Here is a 21,630-nt window from a genome sequence, read left to right as displayed (position 1 = left end):
GTATGGTGTCTCAGGCCTGTAGTCCCAGCTACTTGGAGGCTGAGGTGGGAGAACTGCTTGAGCCCAGGAGTCTGAAGCTGCAGTAAGCCATGATCTTACTACTGCACTCCAGCCTGGGCAAGAGTAAGATCCTGCATCCAAAAAAAAAAAAAAGCAAGAATGAAACTAAGAGTTTTAGGAAAGTTTGCTTTTCTCAGTTAATGAGGTAGAAAAAAAAAAAAAAAAAAAAAAAACAGTTTTCTGGTCTGTTCATTTGTCCACTATAATTCTATAGTAACAAAAAGATTTTCAGTATTTTACACACTAATTTCATAGTCAGGAATTAGTGTCTGGAGTCTTGTCTATACTAATCAATCCCCAGAGAAAGGGTAAAGTACAATCTATTTTTTCTTTCTAATTCACCCTTGGAGTGGACTTCCTTTCAATGACAGCTTCATTCACTCATTCACCCATTGGTAGTTCTTCATTGAGGATATATAGTTAAAATTAACCAGCTGGTCGAGCACAGTGGCTCACACCTGTAATCCCAGCACTTTGGGAGGCCAAAGCGGGTGGATCACAAGGTCAGGGGTTCAAGACCAGCCTGGCCAACATGGTGAAACCCCGCCTCTACTAAAAATACAATAATTAGCCGGGCGTGGTGGCGGGTGCCTGTAATCCCAGCTGCTCTGAAGGCTGAGACAGAGAACTCCTTGAACCCGGGAGGCAGAGGCTGCAAAGAGCCCAGATCACACCACTGCACTCCAGCATGGGCGACAGTGCGAGACTCCATCCAAAAAAAAGCCACAAACTAACCAGCTGACGCAAAGAAGCAGTGACCAGCTACACTCCGAGGTTTCAAAGTCTGTTCCTGCTCCCAGCATTTACAAGCCTTAACATCTAATTATTTTCTATCCTAAACATCAAGGACACATTTTGGCAAATAAGCACATAAACACTGTACATATATGTTACAACAGACTAGGTACTATGACACACATTACATTCAAATTGTTTTGCTATGGGCTGGGTGCGGTGGCTCACGCCTGTAATCCCGGCATTTTGGGAGGCCGAGACAGGTAATCACCTGAGATCAGGAGTTTGAGACCAGGCTGTCCAACATAGTGAAACCCTGTCTCACACCACTGCACTCTAGCCTGATGACAGAATGAGACTCCATCTCAGGAAAAAAATAAAAAAAAATACTGCTTTGTTATCCACACACATTGCTTTGTTGCGGTTTTTGTGTTGTTGGTTTTTTGAGACAGGGTCTCACTCTGTCTCCCAGGTTCAAGTGTGGTGGCGTGATCACGGCTCACTGCAGCCTCTACCTCGTAGCTCAGGTACACACACTACTTTGGAGTAGATAGGTTACTTAACTTTTACTTGATATTTACTTTTAACATGTTCAAATTTTCTAAAATATTTCTAGAAATACCAATGTTACCATATTTTAAATGTTATTTTAGAAGAGAATCAGAGAAGCCCCCAAATCTAATTCTATACAGTTTATATTTGAAGGCCACATATACTCCGTTAGCTACTATAAACATGTGCCACTGAATTCTCCCTCACACTGACAGATGGGCATCCTACCTGTTTATTACTTTTAATAGAAGAGGAGTTGAAGTTCCAAGTGGATTTGCACAAAAGCCCAAGATATCTTTTAAAACCATCAAATACATCAGATTTTCTTAGTGTAACACTTACGTAATGAGCGTCGTCTTTTGTTCTTTAATTTCCTCCTTTTGTTCATTCCAGCTTTAGAAGGAGATTCTTCTTTGGCCTTTGGCTGGCTCGAAACTTTTGAGGAGTTCTGCTGACTGAAGTGTGTGGGTACATGACGAGCTAGCCCTCCCTGAGAAGCAAAGCTGGCATTGCAGCCACCAACAACACACTAAAAGAATATAAAACAGAAATAATGTCAGGCATACTGTGTAGGGCACGAGAAAAATCTAAATGAGTATCTAGTATTTTCAGAAGTAAATAAGTAGTACAATAGAACTAATTCCAGAAAGGAAGCAAAAGGGACTAGTAGTCTTTTCACTTTATGAAGTTGCCAAGTAAGATGACATACATTAGACAAAGCTTGAAAATGCAACAAGTTTCACGACCTCCCAGTTTACTGCTATTTCCACTATATGCAATACAAAAATAGTGGGATCTTCTTCCCAGAAAAATCTGGTTTTGAATTAATCATTTTTATAGCAGGAGCACTAAGCTGTTTTTGCAACAAAGAATTAGATATTCTGACAATGACTGGATTCCTGAATTTTATTTTTATTTTTTTGAGATGGAGTCTTGCTGTTGCCCAGGCTGGGGTGCAGTGGTGCGATCTCCGCTCACTGCAACCTCTGCCTCCTGGGTTCAAGTGATTCTTGTGCCTCAGCCTCCTGTGTAGCTAGGATTACAGGTGTGTGCTACCATGCCTGACTAATTTTTGTATTTTCAGTAGAGATATGGTTTCGCCACGTTGGCCAGGCTGGTCTCAAACTCCCGGTCTCATGTGATCTGTCTGCCTCGGCCTCCCAAAGTGCTGGGATTACAGGTGTGAGCCACCATGCCAAGCTGGATTCCTGGATTTCTGAAGTATTTTTCTTATGATACGTGTTACTTCAAAACCTTCAGTCGACTTCCTAGCGTTATACACTATTAAAACAGGTGACAGAAAAGTTCAATATTGACTTTTTAATGTATTTTTTCTTTTTTTTTGAGACAGGGTCTCAGTCTGTCACCCAGGCTGAAGTGCAGTGGCATGATCTCAGCTCATTGCAGCCTCGACCTCCCAGGCTCAAGCAATCCTCCCACCTCAGCCTTCCAGGTTGCGGTACTATTGGCACATGCCACCACGCTCAACTAATATTTTGTTGTTGTTGCATTTTTTGTAAAGAGGGGGTTTCACTATGTTGGGTAAGCTGGTCCTGAACTCCTGGGCTCAAACCATCCACTTGCCTCGGCCTCCCACAGAGCTAGGAGGTGTGCTCCACCACACCTGCCTTGTCTTTGTAAATTACTTTCTTACAAATTTCTTAAGCTTCAGATGAAAACCCATACGGACTACATTTAATATTTTTAAAATAAATAAAATTAATTTGTTAAACAATTAGATCCAGCCTTTCTCTTAGAAAAGACATGCTCAGTGTTGGTCATATACAGCGCTCTACAATATCCTTCAAATACTGCCTCTTTAGCCTTCTGTACTTGCAATATTAAGAAATCAAAAGGTTAACTACCCGAGTCACCTGACAGATGTGCTATTTTGCCAAAGAATGCAAAATGTTCAGGTAGCACCAGAATTAATATATACAAATTAACCACGGTGTAAGTGTGTGATTTCTAATTATATCTTGGGGGAAAAAAATTTGCAGGTCTTCTAACAAATGAATCCTGGTAATTAAAACAAAACAAAACAGAAACGTCCACAGATGGATGGATGACGACTTTTCTATTAGTCATTTAACCAATTTACTTAGTTTCTGACTTACCAAACTCTAAGCATATAAATTTGTCATGTTAAAAAACAAATATATTCATCATGTTATCCCCAGGCGGTTTATCTTGTAAGAGTTCATGTAGATAACAGCATTAAAAAAATCGGATGCCTCAGCCTCTTTCCTTTAATTGAGGTACCTCTACCAATTGTAAGCTGCTAAAATCACAACACAGCCCTTTATTTGTAAAAATTGTAACTTTCCTCATAAAGTCTCTCTAAATCTGCCCCAAATGGACAAGGGCTAATTCTCCCTTGAGGCTGCCCTCACACTTAACTGCATATCTATATGCTTATCCCAACTCACACTTTCCATTTTGAACACAGAGATGTATATTTCTGAATATTTATATTTCCAGAAGCATCTTGCAAATCATAGATATTACTAAGTATATTAGCAGAACTAAACAGCTATATGTTTACTGATGCTGATAAAAAAAAAAATCACACATTCTTCTTAAATGGTATCCATTAATAATTACTCTCTTTATTTTGACATACAAAATATATTCTGCGGGCTCCTTATGGCTCTCAGCATCTCTATGAAAAATGTTTACTTACTCTATAGTGCATACTAAGTTAAAAAAGAGGTAGAAATGATTCAAGACTTTAGTTCAAATACTTATCTACGTCCAGTATTACACAATATGCTAGAAGTATAAGGATGAGTACGATATAGTTACTATACTAAAGGAGCTTCTATATGTTCAGCAAAACATACATATAAAGCAGTAACTTCAAAGGAGTACAGTAAGGCCTAATTAAAGCACAGGGCTATGGGAAACCCTGAATAGAGGCAATTAGCCATATTCATTGCTCTGAAATTAGTATTTAATTCATACAACAACCTGATGAATGGCATGGTCCTCAAATAGGCTGCAACAAGAATTTTCACCTACGGATTCTGACCATGAGAAGTCAGCATTTAATGATTTCTATATATAAAATTTAAAATTTTACCACACATATTTTGAGTACCAAGAAATAATAACGCTTTTTAGAGTCGCCATCTCTTCTGTGGAATACCAACGTTGCCACAGAACTACATGGTGCACTGCCAAGGTCACTGCAACCCTACGAACCACTAGCCAAATATCTGCTACTCAACACTTTAAATATTGTTACTGTTACTGAGTAAATGAATTTTTAACTTTATTTCATTTAAAGTAATATTAGTCATCCAAGTGAAATTCACATTACATAAAATTAACCATTTGAAAGTGTACAATTCAGTGGAATTTAGTGTATTCACGATGTTGTATAATCACCAGCTCCACATTCTCGCCAACACTATTTTCATTTTTTTATTAAAATCATCCTAGTGAGTGTGAAGTGATATCTTGTGGTTTTCTTTTTTTTTTTATTTTTTATTTTTATTATTATACTTTAAGTTCTAGGGTACATGTGCATAACGTGCAGGTTTGTTACATATGTATACTTGTGCCATGTTGGTGTGCTGCACCCATCAACTCGTCAGCACCCATCAACTCGTCATTTACATCAGGTATAACTCCCAATGCACTCCCTCCCCCATCCCCCCTCCCCATGATAGGCCCCGGTGTGTGATGTTCCCCTTCCCGAGTCCAAGTGATCTCATTGTTCAGTTCCCACCTATGAGTGAGAACATGCAGTGTTGGTTTTTTGTGGTTTTCAACTGCATTTCTGTAATGATCAATTTAACTTTTAATTTAAAGCCTGAGCCGAGCACAGTGGCTCACGCCTGTGATCCCAATACTTTGGGAGGTTGAGGTGGGTGGATCACTTGAGGCCAGGAGTTCAAGACCAGTCTGGTCAACATGGTGAAATCCCATCTCTAATAAAAATACAAAAATTAGCCGGGGAGGCTGCAGTGAGCTGAGATCATGCCAGTGCACTCCAGCCTGGGTAAAAGAGTGAGACTCTGTCTCAAAAAAAAAAAAAAAAAAAAAAATTAGCTGGGATGGGCATGGTGGCGCAAGCCTGTAACCCAGATACTCAGGAAGCTGAGGCACAAGAATCACTTCAGCCTGGGGCGCAGAGTAGCGAGCCAAGACCATGCCACTGCACTCCAGCCTGGGCAACAGCGTGAGACTCAGTCACAATTAAAAAAAAAAAAAAGTAAAAAATAAATACATAAAACCTGATACTCAAAATTGCTTGATACTTGAATTGAGAGTGTTTATTTACCCTGATGGGTTAGTTTTGTACCATCCAATACATATATCCATTAGATACATGTAACTTCCGAGCATTTGAAACATGGCTAGTCTGAATCGAGAAATGTTGTAAGTCTCAAATACACACCATATCTGTAAGACTTAGCATCAAAAAGTACAATTTACTGATTTTGTAAATTGATAAAGCTGAAATAATAATATATTAGGTAAAACCAAAGATAATTATTTTCACCTGTTTTTTTACTTTAATGTGGCATTAGGAAATTTAAAACGACATGTGGTTCACATATATTTCTATTACCCAGTGCTACCACAGAATAAGCCATAAAATACTCACTTTCCTCACTTCACTGTTTTAGAAGTTATTATGCCTGTATTTTCTATCTCCTATTGTATAATTGTATATTAATATAAGAAAATCTTTGCAACCGGGTTCCTAGTTTAGTATTGGTTTATTCAACTAATCTGTTGAAAAAACTCTACATTTCCAATATTAGAATGGCTGACTACAATTAAGGCCGAGGTAACAACAGTTCAGACTTAAACCCTCCAGTATACTATTCAGAGGGATTCTGCGATGACTCCACTCAAGATTATCTGTATATGGTCCCCATAGGGTCTTAGAGTCATTTTGTCCCAGCATCCTTCCAGACACCAAAGAATAGGCCCTAGTAGCACCTAGAACTCAGAGAGTAATCATCAAGAGTTTTAGTCCAAGTGCACACACAATCCCAACACTCTGGGAGGCCAAGGTGGGAAAATCACTTGGAGCCCAGGAGTTTGAGACTAGCCCGGGCAACAAAGGGAGACTCCATCTCTAACCTTCCCCCAACAGAAAAAAGAAAAAGCTTATTTTAATCATCAATCATTCAGTCCCTGGAAACGAAATCAGTAATGAGAATTCTAACAGAAAATTGTTTTATCTTTTATTTTGGTCATTTATCAATCAAAAATCATTTTTAAAAAGAAGTAAAATTTAGAACTAAAGAGTGCTTATATTAAAGAAAAATGTAATAGAATTACACATATTTCACTTAAATACAAACTCTTCTCTGCTAAAGGAAAAAATAATTTTAGGCATCAATTAATCAACATCCTACAGAATATGAAGCAGAGACAAATCTGCTGTTGCTTCAAATAGTCTAGTACCATCCTCTTTACATGAGCATTTCATGTTGCTGAGTATGGTTTTAGTTTTCAAATATGTTTTATATTTTCACTCATAAATATATCAATTATCACTGAACTCAAGCCACTACACATGGTGTTATGATGAAAAAGAAACCGATTTCAATGATGAGGGAAAAGCTGGTTGTTGAACACTGATATGGTCTGGCTCTGTGTCCCCACCCACATCTCATCTTGAATTATAATCCCCATGTGTTGAGTGGGAAACCTCCCAGGTGACTGGATCATGGGGGGTGGTTTCCCCGATGCTGTTCTTGTCATAGTGTGAGAGTTCTCACGCGATCTGACGATTTTAAAAAATGGCAGGTTCCCCTGCACTCTCTCTGCCATCACCTTGTGAAGAAGAGGTACTGCTTTCCCTTTACCTTCCACCATGATTGTAATTTTCCTGAGGTCTCCCCAGCCATGCAGAACTGAGTCAATTAAACCTCTTTTGTTTAAAATTACTAAATCTCAGGTAGTATCTTTATAGCAGTGTGAAAAACAGACTAATACAAACATTGACTGTTTTAAATGTGATCTCCCACTGAAATACCCTATATATTAATGCATGTTGGCCGGGCATGGTGGCTCACACCTGTAATCCCAGCACTTTGGGAGGCCGAGGCAGGTGGATCACCTGAGGTTAGGAGTTCGAGACTAGCCTGGCCAACTTGATGAAACCATGTCCCTACTAAAAATACAAAAATTAGCTGGGCGTGGTGGCAGGTGACTGCAATCCCAGCAACCTTGAGGCTGCAGCAGGAGAATAGTTTGAACCTGGGAGGCGGAGGTTGTGGTGAGTTGCGATCACACCATTGCTCTGGGCGACAGAGCAAGAGTCCGTCTCAAACAACAACAAAAAAATATGTTAGTGGCCAAGCAGCTTTTCTAAAATTTGAAACACAGAATTACTGAATTGGTTTTTTCTTTTTCCAAACAAATTTATTTGGATGAAGCAATCCTAAGACTGTCTTTGTTAGTACTAAGATCATCGTATTCATATTCCCAGAAGTCCTATGAAGATCAACAAGGGGCTATCAGAACACAAATCGGAAAGCACCAGTTTTACAGATAATGAGGTGATCAAAGGAAGAAAAAATTCCAAATAGAAATGTTGATTTATTGGTTTCGACAAATACACCAGAGTAACATAATTAACGACCCCAGATTCTGCCTCTGAAATTCGGAATCTGCCACTGACCATGACCACAAACAATATTTAATATGGCTAGGCGCGATGGCTCACGCCTATAATTCCAACACTTTGGCAGGCCTAGGTGAGTGGATCTTAAGATTAAGCCCAGGAGCTCGAGACCAGCCTAGCCAACATAGCAAAACCCTGTCTTTACAAAAAAAAAAAAAAATATATATATATATATATATATATATATACACACACACACACACATATACAAACTACAAAAATTAGCCAGACGTGTGGCATGTGCCTGTGGTCCCAGCTACTATGGAGACTGAGGTGGGAGGATCACCTGAGCCCAGGAGCCAGAGGTTGCAGTGAGCTGAGATTGCACCACTGCACTCTAGCCTGGGCAACAGAACAAAACTATGCCTCAAAAAAAAAAAAATTTAATCTGTTCTTGCCTCAGTTCCATATCTATAAAATGAGGGCAACAAGAGTAATTAACTCAAAGAATTACTGTAAGAATTTATTTAGTTAAAATATGTAATATAATAATATACATATGCAATGTCAAAGGCTCTGCAATGCATCAATCATTTGCTATAATTCTTTCTGACCCTTTCTTCATCTTGCTCACCACAAAACAAACATGAGAAATTTTTTCACCAACTGAATTAACATTTAACTTCTAGAGAGTCAAAGCTCACTAATCAGAAATATTTGTTTTTAAATATTTTCAAACTGCTACCATAATCGCTTATATATATGAAACTACATGCTCTTCCCTAAATAGTTCACTTTTTAAAATGCTCCCTTTTTTGCTATTTTTTATGTTTTTTGAGGTGGGGTCTCGCTCTCTCATCCAGACCAGTCTCGTGGCGTGACCTCAGTTCACCACAACCTCTGCCTCCCAGCTTCAAGTTATTCTCCTGCCTCAGCCTCCCAAATGCCTGAGATTACAGGTGCGTGCTACCACATTCAGCTAATTTTTATATTTTTAGAAAAAACAGGGTTTCACCATGTTGGTCAGACTGGTCTCGAACTCCTGACCTCAATGATCCACCCGCCTTGGCCTCCCAAAGTGCTCGGATAACAGGCGTGAACCACTGTACCTGGTCCCTTTTTTCTCTTTCAAAAGTCTACATACTTTCTATAACCAGACAGTGGTAATAATTTTACAAAACTGTGAGTATACTAAATAATCACTGAACTGTAGTAACCTTAAAAATGTTAAATTTTATGTGTATAAATTATGTACTTAAAAAAAAATACCTGAAATGATCCCCCTTGTCACCGTAACACAATAGACTCCATTAGAAACAGGGAAGAGGATAACCAAAGACTAGGAGAAGGTTATTTACAATACATATATCTAACAAAAGACATATTCAAAATTTCTGAAGAATTTCTATTAAGTCAATATTAAAAGACAAACCAACCAATTAACACAATTGGCAAAGACTTGAATAGGCACTTCACCCAAAATAGAATATTCAGATACCCATAGCACAAAATGTGGTCAACATCACTGCAAAATGATGAAACAAAAATTAAAGCCACAATGAGATGCCACTATTCATCCACTAGAATGGCCAAAATTAAAAGGATCAGTAGATGCCTGTAATCCCAGCACCTTGAAAGGCCAAGGCAGGTAGATCGCTTGAGGCTGGGAGGTGTGGGTTACATGAACTGAGATCGCACCACTGCACTCCAGCCTGGGTTACAGAAACTTTATCTCAAAAAAAAAGAAAGAAAGAAAGAAAAGAAAGGACTGGTAGTATTAAGATACTATATAGTTAAGAGGAATGAATATGTATGTGTAATCAGACGACATTTAAAAACGAATGTCCATGGGGCAACTTGGTTAATAGTAGCCAAAGATGGTCGAGCATGGTGCCTCATGCCTGTAATCCCAGCATTTTGGGAGGTCACAGCGGGAGGATCGCTTGGGCCTGCGAGTCCGAAACCAGCCTGGGCAACAAGGCAAAATCCCGTCTCTACAAAAAACTAGCTGGATGTGGTAGCACACGTCTGTAATCCCTTGGGAGACTGTGGTGTGAGTAACATCTGAGCCAGGGAGATCGAGGCTGCAGTCAGTAGAGATCAAGCCACTACACTCCAAACTTGGTGACAGAGTGAGACCCCATCTCAAAAAAAAAAAAAAAAAAAAAGCAACCAATGATTGGAAACAATCCAAATGCCCAACAGCAAGTGAATGGATTTATCTGTACAGTGGAATACTACAGAGCAATGTTTTTAAATGACTTCTTCATAAAATCTGTACAAATCTCACTGATATTTTGTTGACTGAACAAAAAGCCAGATACAAGAGTTCACACGACTGAGTTCATAAAGTAAGTATGAAAGAAATTAGAATATAGTCTACGCAGATGGGTGGAGGGCAGGAGAAGAGACAGAGCAGCAAAGGACCTTAGAAATCTTGTCTTACTGAAATATTCTCCATCAGGATGGTAGTTACAAATGTGCACACAAACGTAAGAAACAAATCGTTAAAACTGTTAAACAAGTGTGCATTAGACACAACTATACATTATAACATATCTTTAAACAAAATGAAAAAAAAAAACAGAGACTCACCTCAAACATCACCTTATCACTTCCTCTCTCTATAGTCACCTGCCACTCATCTTCTACTATCCTTTCCCAGCCCCTGTTATAATTTAATTGATCCCTAACCCAGAGAATCTTTCATAGGTCGCTATTAAATAACTTACATTTCATTATTTAAGTTTCTTTAGATCTGTATAAACCCAGAGACTACAAGTTCCCTGAGGATAGAGGCCTGCCCTTTTTTTTTTTTTTTTGAGACAGGGTCTCTCTCTGTCACCCAGGCTGGAGTGCAGTCTCAGCTCACTGCAGCCCCAACCACCCGGACTCAAGCGATCCTTCCACCTCAGTCTCCTGAGCAGGTGGGTCTACAGGTACACGCCAACACACCTGGCTAATTTTTGTATTTTTTTTTTTTGTACAGACAAGGTTTCATCACTTTGCCCAGGCTGGTCTCAAACCCCTGGGCTTAAGCAATCTGCTTGTGTCAGCCCCGCAAAGTGCTGGGATTACAGGCATGAGCCACGGCACCCTGCCTACTCTATTTTTCTCATTACCTCATTTCCATAATGCTCAGCATAGTGCCATGTACTTTATACATCAATGTTTCATTGATTTAAATAATTCCTATGATTCATGTATGGAACAATACCTCACTAAATCATATACCTTAACTTTTTTTCTTTCAAAGACAATTTCTTTCCCCTCTGCAATAGGAAACGTCTACGGTTTCTAAGAAGAGGATTTGGAAAAAACAAAAAACAAAAAACATTTGTACAGGCTTTGAAATTAACCTGCATATACATCATCATCAACTAGCAGAATGGCTGCCTTAAAATACACTTACACACACATACACACATGGAAATACAATGAAGATGTAAATGATTTAAAAGATTCTTTTACTTTAATAAATAACCTCATATTTATTGTGCACACACTGAACAAGAACTTCATGAGGTAACCAGTACTACCAACTACACATTAGACAGGAAGTTAAGAAAGCAGTTCGCAGTCACATTTCTAGCAAATGTCATGGCCAAGATCTGTAGTATGACTACAAGAAACACTGGGGTGTTAAAGTAATAGGACCTGTGCCCCAGAAAATTAATTAGACCATTTATTTACTTATTTATTCATTCATTCATTTACTACCTGCTTCATTTTTTTCTTCAAAGACCACTTATTTTTTAAAAATAAATTGAGGAAAAAAATCTGAATGGTTAAACATATGAAAAGATGTTCAACCTAACCCATAATGAAAGAAATACTAATTAAAACTATTAAGATGGGCCAGGCATGGTGGCTCACACCTGTAATCCCCAGCACTTTGGGAGGCCAAGGCGGGCAGATCACGAGATCAAGAGATCAAGACCATCCTGGCCAACAAGGTGAAACCCCGTTTCCACTAAAAATACAAAAATTAGTTGGGCGTGATGGTGGGTACCTGTAGTCCCAGCTACTCGGGAGGCTGAGGCAGGAGAATCACTTGAACCTGGGAGGCGGAGGTTGCAGTGAGCTGAAATCACACCACTGCACTCCAGCCTGGCAACAGAGTGAGACTCCGTCTCAAAAAAAAAAAAAAAACTATTAAGATGTAATTTCTCTGAGACCAAGGGGGGAGCGGATCACTGGAGGCCAGAAGTCCAAGACCAGTCTGGCCAACGTAGTGAAACACCATCTCTACTAAAAATACCAAAAAAAAACAAAATTGGCTGGGCATTGTGGCGCCTGCCTGTAATCCCAGCTACTCCAGAGGCTGAAGCATGAGAATCAACTGAACTGAGGAGATGGATGTTGCAGTGAGCCAACATCGTGCCACTGCGCTCCATCTAGCCTGGGCAACAGAGCCAAATTCTGTATCCCAACAAAAAACAAAAAACAAACCAACAAAAAAAAGATATAATGTCTCACCCATGAGATTAGCAAAAATCCCAAAGTTTGACAATCCCCTCTCAGCAAAGCCTTGGAGACACTCCAACATTAGGCAGACACTCTAACTTTACTGATGATGGCACTAGCTCTAGGGAATGACAATTTGGCAAGTTATCAAAATTGCCAATGTTTACATTAACCTTTGATCCACCTACTCACATCATTTTAGGGGATATTTCCTACATACATAATTATACATGTACAAAATGACACATATTCAGGATTCATCACTACAGCACTATTTCCAACAGCAAGAAAAGAAGCAACCCAAGTGTATCTACAAAGTTTGGGTACAGTCCTAAAATCACACAATGGAAGGCGACGAAGCTGAAAAAATGAGACTATTCACTATGAACTGATATGAAAAGATCCTAGCATAAAGTACATTCAAAAAGCAAGATACAAACAATCGGGAGGAGGAAGATGGATTTAGAAGAAAGGTCTACCATGCAGCTCCCACTTTGGCAGAGAGAACACCACGTAGAGACGCACACCGTGAACTTTTGCTTCAAGAACCACCCCAGGAATATATCAGGCAAACTGAAAAAATTCACAGATCCTTTGAAAGAAGCGGTACACTGCTGCAAATTTCATGAGACAGATAAAAAATTGTGAGTCCCCAAAACGTAAGAGAAGGAAAACCTGCCTCCAAACACACATCCCCACTGGGGAATCTGAAAATCCAGATCATGGGAGAAGGATTCAACCTTACCTAGGGCTGAAATAGATTTAAGGGAACTGTGCAAAATACAAAAGTAGAAGCAGCAGTGGGAAATGCCTTGTAAGCATTCCCAGCCTCTAGCTAGAGCCCAGGGAAGCCATCCCTGACTGTATCTCACAAGGGTACTAGCAGAAAGACAGCCAGTAGAATTAGGGAAGGGTCACAGGGCAAAAGAAGCTTCAAATGAGATTAGTATCAATTTCAGCTAGACATGGATTTTCTTGAGCAGAAAAGGGAGGTGGGTGGGAACAGTTACCAGCGCAGAGCTGCTCACAGAGCAGGCGGATGGGAAGGGGCGAGGTCTGAAGGCCTTGCTTTCTCAGCAGGGAAGCCTGGGGCAAGGTCTGAGCCGGAAACTAAGGGAGTGAGAGTGGCTTCACCCACTGCGTGGGAGCTGAATGAGGTCTCTCGCAACCAGGTCTCTCACAATCCCCCATTTCGCTGGTAAACTATATGACACAGCAGAGGCAGCGAAAATCCCCTGTGGAACATAACCCGACTGGCCTGAGAACCAACACCCTATCTCCCACAGTGGCTGTGGCAAGCAGAACCCAAGGAGAGTGAGTCTGAGCCTAATTCCACCTAACCCTGCTCCCACCTGATGGTATTTCTCTACCTGCCCCTTTAGCTGAACAGGAAACATAGCCCCACCCATCTCCCAAGAAACCAAAATACTTGCCCAGACCAACTTAGGGCAAGCAATCTCCCTACTTACTACTACTGCAGCTAGTGCTCTCTTCAAAGTGTCACCTCCTGGCTGGAGGCCAACCAACTGAGGCCATTAGAGCAACTCATGACAGAATAACCCAGATCCCAAGAAGGGGAAAACAACAGCTAATTCCACTGCCTGCAACATCCTGGCCAACCAGAGGTCCTGAGTGTGTCCACATTACAAGCTCACTGCTAGCATAACCAGTATTCAAGAAAGCAAGTACACCAAACATATCTACAACCGAAGACTATCAAAGAGTCCACTTCACTCCCCTGTGCCACCTCCACCAGAGCAGGTGCTGGTATCCACAAGCTTGGAGACCTGAAGATGAATCACATCACCGGTCTCCTTGTAGGCATTCCCCAGCACCATCCCAGAGCCTGGTAGCCCTGCTGCTGGATGGCTATACCCAGAAGAGGAATAACAATCACCGCAGTCCAGCTCTCAGGAAGCCCCATCCCTAGAGGAAGTGGGAGACAGCAAGCCCTGAGATCCGGTCTTTTCCACTGAAAGACTCTAAACAAATGAGAAGGCACCAGAAAAGTAATTCTGGTAATACAACAAAACAGGGTTCTATAACCCCAGCAATGCATCCAAACCAAGAAGAAATTTCTGAATTTCCAGATAAAGAATTCAGAAGGTTGATTATTAAGCTACTCAAGGAAATATGAGAGAAAGGTGAAAACTAAATTAAAGACAACAGTACAGGATATGCATGAAAAATTCTCCAGAGAAAAAGACATCATAAAGAAACAGCAATCACAACTGCTAGAAATAAAAGACACACTTAGAGAAACAGAAAATGCACCGGAGGCTGGGCACCATAGCTCATGCCTGTAATCCCAGCACTGCGGGAGGCTGTGGCGGGCAGATCACCTGAGGTCGGGAGTTCAAGGCTAGCCTTGCCACCATGGTGAAACCCCGTCTCTACTAAAAATACAAAAATTAGCCAGGGATGTTGGGGTGCACCGGTAACCCCAGCTACTCAGGAGGATGAGGCACAAGAATCACTTGAACCCAGGAAGTGGAGGCTGCAGGTTGCCATAAGCCAAGATTGTGCCACTGCACTCCAGCCTAGGTGACAGAATGAGACTCTGCCTCAAAAAATAAAAAAAATAAAAAAAAGGACGGACGGACGGAAGAAAGGAAGGAAGGAAGGACAATCACAACTTGCAACTTCTAGAAATAAAAGGCACACTTAGAGAAACAGAAAATGCACTGGAGGCCAGGCATGGTGGCTCATGCCTGTAATTCCAGCACTTTGGGAGGCAGAGGCGGGAGGATCACGTGAAGTCAGGAGTTCAAGACCAGCCTGGCCAAGATGATGAAACCCTGTCTCTACTAAAAAAAAAAAATACAGGCCGGGCGCGGTGGCTCAAGCCTGTAATCCCAGCACTTTGGGAGGCCGAGACGGGCGGATCACGAGGTCAGGAGATCGAGACCATCCTGGCTAACACAGTGAAACCCCGTCTCTACTAAAAATACAAAAACTTAGCCGGGCGAGGTGGCAGGCACCTGTAGTCCCAGCTACTCGGGAGGCTGAGGCAGGAGAATGGCGTGAACCCGGGAGGCGGAGCTTGCAGTGAGCTGAGATCCGGCCACTGCACTCCAGCCTGGGCGACAGAGCGAGACTCCGTCTCAAAAAAAAAAAAAAGATGCACTGGAAAGTTTCAACAACAGGCTAGAACAAGTAGAAGAAAGAATTTCAGAGCTCAAAGACAAGGCTTTCAAAATAACCCAATCAAAGACAAAGACAAAGAAAATATAATTTTAAAAAAAATTAACAAAGTATCCACGAAATGTGGGATTACATCAAACAACCAAACCTAAGAATAACTGGTGTTTCTGAAAAAGAAGAGAAATCTACAAGTTTGGAAAACTTACTTGAGGGGAATAACTGAGGAAAACTTCCCTGGCCTTGCTAAAGATGTAGACATCCAAATACAAGAAGCTCAAAGAACTGCTGAGAAATTCATCGCAAAGCCGGGCACGGTGGCTCAAGCCTGTAATCCCAGCACTTTGGGAGGCTGAGACGGGCGGATCACAAGGTCAGGAGATCGAGACCATCCTGGCTAACACAGTGAAACCCCGTCTCTACTAAAAAATACAAAAAACTAGCCGGGCGAGGTGGCGGGCACCTGTGGTCCCAGCTACTCCGGAGGCTGAGGCAGGAGAATGGCGTAAACCCGGGAGGCGGAGCTTGCAGTGAGCTGAGATCCGGCCACTGCACTCCAGCCTGGGCAACAGAGCCAGACTCAGTCTCAAAAAAAAAAAAAAAAAAAAAAAAAAGAAATTCATCGCAAAAAGATCATCACCTAGGCACACAGTCATCAGGTTATCTGAAGTCAAGATGCAGTAAAGAATATTAAGAGCTATGGGACAAAAGCATCAGATAACCTATAAAGAAAAACCTATCAGATTAACAGCAGATTTCTCAGCAGAAACCTTACAAGCCAGAAGAGACTGGGGTCCCATCTTCAGCTGCCTGAAACAAAATAATTATCAGCCAAGAATACTGTATCCAGCAAAACTAAGCTTCATAAATGAAGGAGAAATCAAGTCTTTTTCAGACAAACAAAGGCTAAGAGAATTTGCCACTACCAAGCCAGCATTACAAGAAATGCTAAAAAAAAGTTCTAAATCTTGAAATAAAAGCTCAAAACACACCAAAATAGAACCTCCTCGGCTGGGCGCAGTGGCTCATGCCTGTAATCCCCGCACTTTGGGAGGCCGAAGTGGGCAGATCACCTGAGGTCAGGAGTTCAAGACCACCCTGGCCAACATGGCAAAACCCTGTCCCTACTAAAAAATACAAAAACGAGCCAGGTGTGGTGGTAGGCACCTATAATCCCAGCTACTTGGGAGGGTGAGGCAGACAGAATTGCTTGAACCCGAGAGGCTGAGGTTGCAGAGAGCCAAGATTGCATCACTGCATTCCAGTCTGGGCAACAGAGCAAGACTCCATGACAAAAACAAGACAAAAAAGAATCTCCTTAAAGCATAAATCTCACAGGACCTATAAAACAATAACACAATGAAGGGAAAAAAAACAGCTATTAAGGCAACAACAAGCATGATGAATACAACACTAGTTCATATCTCAATCCTAATGCCGAATGTAAATAGCCTAAATGCTACATTTAAAAGATAGAGAATGGATAAAATTCCACCAACTAAGTATCTGCTGTCTTCAAGAGACTCACCTAACACATAAGGACTCACATAAACTTAAAGTAAAGGGGTGGAAAAAGATACTCCATGCAAATAGAAACCAAAAGCAAGCAGACGTAGCTATTATTGTATCAGACAAAACAGACTTTAAAGCAACAATAGTAAAAAAAACAAAAAAAAAACCACACACACACACAAAGAGGGACATTAAATAATAAAAGAATTAGTCCAATAGGAAAATAACAATCCTAAATATATATGCATCCAACTGGAGCTCCCAAATTCATAAAACAATTACTAGACCTAAGAAATAAGACAGACAGCAACACAATAAACACAGCAAATAACAATCCTAGCAACATAATAATGTAATAATAACTGTATCTTGACTTTAGATAACCTGATGACTGTGTGCCTAGGTGATGATCTTTTTGCGATAAATTTCTCAGCTGTTCTTTGAGCTTCTTATATTTGGGTGTCTACATCTCTAGCAAGGCCAGGGTAAGTTTTCCTCAGTTATTCCCCTCAAGTAAGTTTTCCAAATAATAGTGGGACACTTCAATACTCCACTGACAGCATTAGACAGGTCATCAAGACCAAAAGTAGGCCGGGCGCGGTGGCTCAAGCCTGTAATCCCAGCACTTTGGGAGGCCGAGACGGGCGGATCACGAGGTCAGGAGATCGAGACCATCCTGGCTAACACAGTGAAACCCCGTCTCTACTAAAAATACAAAAAACTAGCCCGGCGAGGTGGCGGCACCTGTAGTCCCAGCTACTCGGGATGCTGAGGCAGGAGAATGGCGTGAACCCGGGAGGCGGAGCTTGCAGTGAGCTGAGATCCGGCCACTGCACTGGAGCCTGGGCGACAGAGCGAGACTCCGTCTCAAAAAAAAAAAAGAAAAAAGACCAAAAGTAAACAAAGAAATAATGGATTTTAAACTACACCTTGTAACAAATGAACTTAACAAGTATTTACAGAACATTCTACCCAAAAACTGTAGAATATACTTTTTTTTTTTGAGGCCTGTCACCCAGACTAAAGTGCAGTGGCGCAATCTTGGCTCACTGTGATCTCTGCCTCCCAGGCTCAGTCAATCCTCCCACCTCAGCCTCCCGAGTAGCTGGAACTACAAGTATGCACCACCATGTTCAGCTAATCCTTTGTTTTTTGTTGAGACAAGGTTTCACCATGTTGCCCAGGCTGGTCTCAAACTCCTGAGCTAAAGCCATCCACCTGCTTTGGCCTCCCAAAGTGTGAGACCTACCATGCCTGGCCAGGATATACATTATTTTCATCAGGACATGGATAGACCAAGACAGACCATATGACAGGTCACAAAACAAGTCTCTATAAATTTAAGAAAATCTAAATTATATCAAGTATCCTATCAGACCACAGTGGAATGAAACTGGAAATTAACTCCAAAAGGAACCCTGAAAACTATACAAATACATGGAAATTAAATAATCTGCTCTGGAATAATCCTTGAGTCAACAATGAAATCAAGGTGGAAATTAAAAAATTCTTTGAACAATAATATAATGTCACAACTTATCAAAACCACTGGGATACAGCAAAAGCGGTGCTAAGAGGACAAGTTCAAGCATTAAATGCCTACATCAAATGCCAGACAAGGTGGTTCACGCCTGTAATCCCAGCTCTTTAGGAGGCCTAGGCAGGTGGATCACCTGAGGTCAGGAGTTTGAGACCAATCTAGGCCACATGGTGAAATCCTGTAAAAATACCAAACTTAGCTGGGTATGGTGGCCCACACCTGTAATCTCAGCTTACCTGGGAGGCTGAGACAGGAGACTCACTTGAACCCAGGAAGCAGAGGTTGCAGTGAGCCGAGATCATGCCACTGCACTCCAGCCTGGACGATAGAGTGAGACTCTGTCTCAAAAAAAAGAAAAAAAAAAAAAGAAAAGTCTGAAAGGTCACAAATAGGCAATCTAAGGTCATACCTCAAGGAACTAGAGAAACAAGAAAGAACAAACAAAACCCAAACCCAGCAGAAGAAAATAAATAAATAACAAAGATTAGAACAGTGCTAAATGAAACCAAAAGAACAACAAAAATACAAAAGATAAATGAACAAGCTGGTTCTCTGAAAAGATAAAATTGATAGACCATTAATGAGACTAACCAAGAAAGAAGAAAGATACCTAAATAAGCTCAATTAGAAACAAAATGAAAGATATTACAACCGATACCACAGAAATACAAAGATGATTCAAGGCTACTATGAATACCTTTACATGCACAAACTAGAAAATCTAAAGGGAGAGAATAAACTCCGGGAAATATACAACCCTCCTAGATTACATCAGAAGAAATAAAAACTCTGAACAGACCAATAACAAGTAGAGAGATTGAAACAGTATAATAAATTGTCAACAAAAAGTCTGGGACCAGTTGGATTCACAGATGAATTCTATCAGACATTCAAAAAGACTTGGTGCCATTCTTAATGAAACTATTCCAAAAGACAGAGAAAGAGGGAATCCTCCCCTAAATCATTCTATGAAGCCAGTATCACCCTAATACCAAAATCAGGAAAGGACATAACAAAAAAATAAATCTACAGACCAACATCCCTGATAACATAGATGCAAAAATCCTCAACAAAATACTAGCTAACCGAATCCAACAGCCTATCAAAAAGGCAATCCACCATGATCAGCGGGTTTCATACCATGGATGCAGGGATGGTTTAACATCCACAAGTCAGTAAATGTGATGTATCACATAAAAAGAATTTTTTTAAAAATCACGTGATCTCAACAGATGCAGAAAAAGCATATAACAAAAAAATCCAGCATCCCTTTATGACTAAAACCCTCAGCAAAACTGGCATAGAAGTAACATACCTTAACGTAATAAAATGCATATATTACAAACCCACAGCCCATATTCTACTGAACGGGAAAAAGTTGAAAGCATTCACCGTGAGAAATGAGAAGACAAGGATGTCCACTCTTACCACTTCCATTCAACATAAGTACTGGATGTCCTAGCCAGAGCAATCAGAGAAAAGAAACAAAGGACATCCAAATAGGTAAAGAGGAAGTCAAACTGTCGCTGTTTGCTGATGATATGATCGTATATCTAGAAAACCCTAAAGACTCATCCAAAAAGCTTGTAGTCTGACAAACAAATTCAGTAATCTTTCAGGATACAAAACCAACGTAAAGTAGCACTGCTCTACACCAACAATGACGAAGTTGAGAAAAAATCAAGAACTTAACCCCTATTACAACAGCTACAAAAAAATAAAATACTTAGGAATACACCTAACCAAGGAGGTGAAAGATGTCTACAAACAAAACTACAAAACACTGCTGAAAGAAATCATCAACACCACCAACAAATGAAAACACATCCCATGCTCAGGGATGGGTAGAATTAATATTGCAAAAATGACAATACTGCCAAAAGCAATCTACAGATTCAATGCAGTTCCCATCAAAGTACTATCATCAATCTTCACAGAACTAGAAACAATCCTAAAATTCATATGGAACCGGAAGAGAGCCCAGATAGCCAAAGCAAGACTAAGCAAAAAGAATAAATCTGGAGGCATCACATTATCTGACTTTCTATACTGCAAGGCTATGGTTACCAAAACAACACGGTCCTGGAATAAAATAGACACACAGACCAACATAATAGAGATCCCAAAAATTAAAGTCAAATATTGGTGACTCACGTGTGTAATCCCAGCATTTTGGGAGGCCTAAGCAGGTAGATCACTTCAGGTCAGGAGTTCAAGACCAGCCTGACCAACAGGGTAAAACCCTGTTTCTACTAAAAATACAAAAATTAGCTAGACATGGTGGCAGGCACTTGTAATCCCAGCTACTCAGGAGTCTGAGGCAGGAGAATTGCTTGAACTTGGGAGGCAGAGGTTGCAGTGAGTCAAGATCACGCCACTGCACTCTGGTCTGGGTGACAGAGTGAGACTGAGTCTCTAAAAAATAAACACAAAAAACCATCAAGTGGGGAAAGGATACCCTTTGCAACAAATGCTGCTGGGATAACTGCCAAGCCACATGCAGAAGAATGAAACTGGATCCTCATTTCTCACCTTACACAAAAATCAACTCAAGATGGAGCAAAGACTTAAATCTAACACCTTAAACCATAAAAATTCTGGAAGATAACATTGGAAAAACTCTTCCAGACATTGGCTTAGGCAGAGTGTTTATGACCAAGAACCCTAAAGCAAATGCAACAAGAACAAAAATAAACAGATGAAACCTAATTAAACTAAAGCTTCTGCACATAAAAAGAAATAATCAGCAGAATAAACAGACGACCCACAGAATGGGAGAAAATATTTGCAAACTATGCATCCAACAAAAGACTAGTGTCCAGAATCAATAAGGAACTAAAAACAAATCAACAAGAAAAAAAGAATAATAATCCCATCGAAAAGTGGGCAAATGACATGAATAAGCATTTCTCAAAAGAAGATATACAACACAATACCACACAATATCACCTTATTGCTGGAAGCATGGCTACAATTTAAAAGGCAAAAAACAATAGATGTTGGCATGGATATGGTGAAAAGGGAACATTTT

The 21,630-nt window shown here is 40.5% G+C and overlaps 1 protein-coding gene across 7 annotated transcripts in view; it reads right to left on the bottom strand.

Annotated features, from left to right (window-relative positions):
- The window catches only part of AEBP2 (AE binding protein 2), a 255,197-nt gene that overhangs the window by 196,175 nt on the left and 37,392 nt on the right, over positions 1 to 21,630 (bottom strand). For all 7 annotated transcript variants that reach the window (XR_007717608.1, XR_007717609.1, XR_007717607.1 and 4 more), the window contains exon 4: positions 1,690 to 1,876. Coding sequence is in view for 4 of the 7 variants with exons in the window: in XM_050747604.1 (XP_050603561.1) it covers positions 1,690 to 1,876 (187 nt within the window). In the remaining 3 variants the exon portion in view is untranslated. The remainder of the gene's footprint in view (positions 1 to 1,689; positions 1,877 to 21,630) is intronic.

Source organism: Macaca thibetana, chromosome 11, assembly GCF_024542745.1.
Source record: "Macaca thibetana thibetana isolate TM-01 chromosome 11, ASM2454274v1, whole genome shotgun sequence".
Taxonomy (NCBI): Eukaryota; Metazoa; Chordata; class Mammalia; order Primates; family Cercopithecidae; genus Macaca; species Macaca thibetana.
The sequence above is the reverse complement of the archived record's forward strand: the minus strand, read 5'-3'. Positions and strand labels throughout refer to the sequence as shown.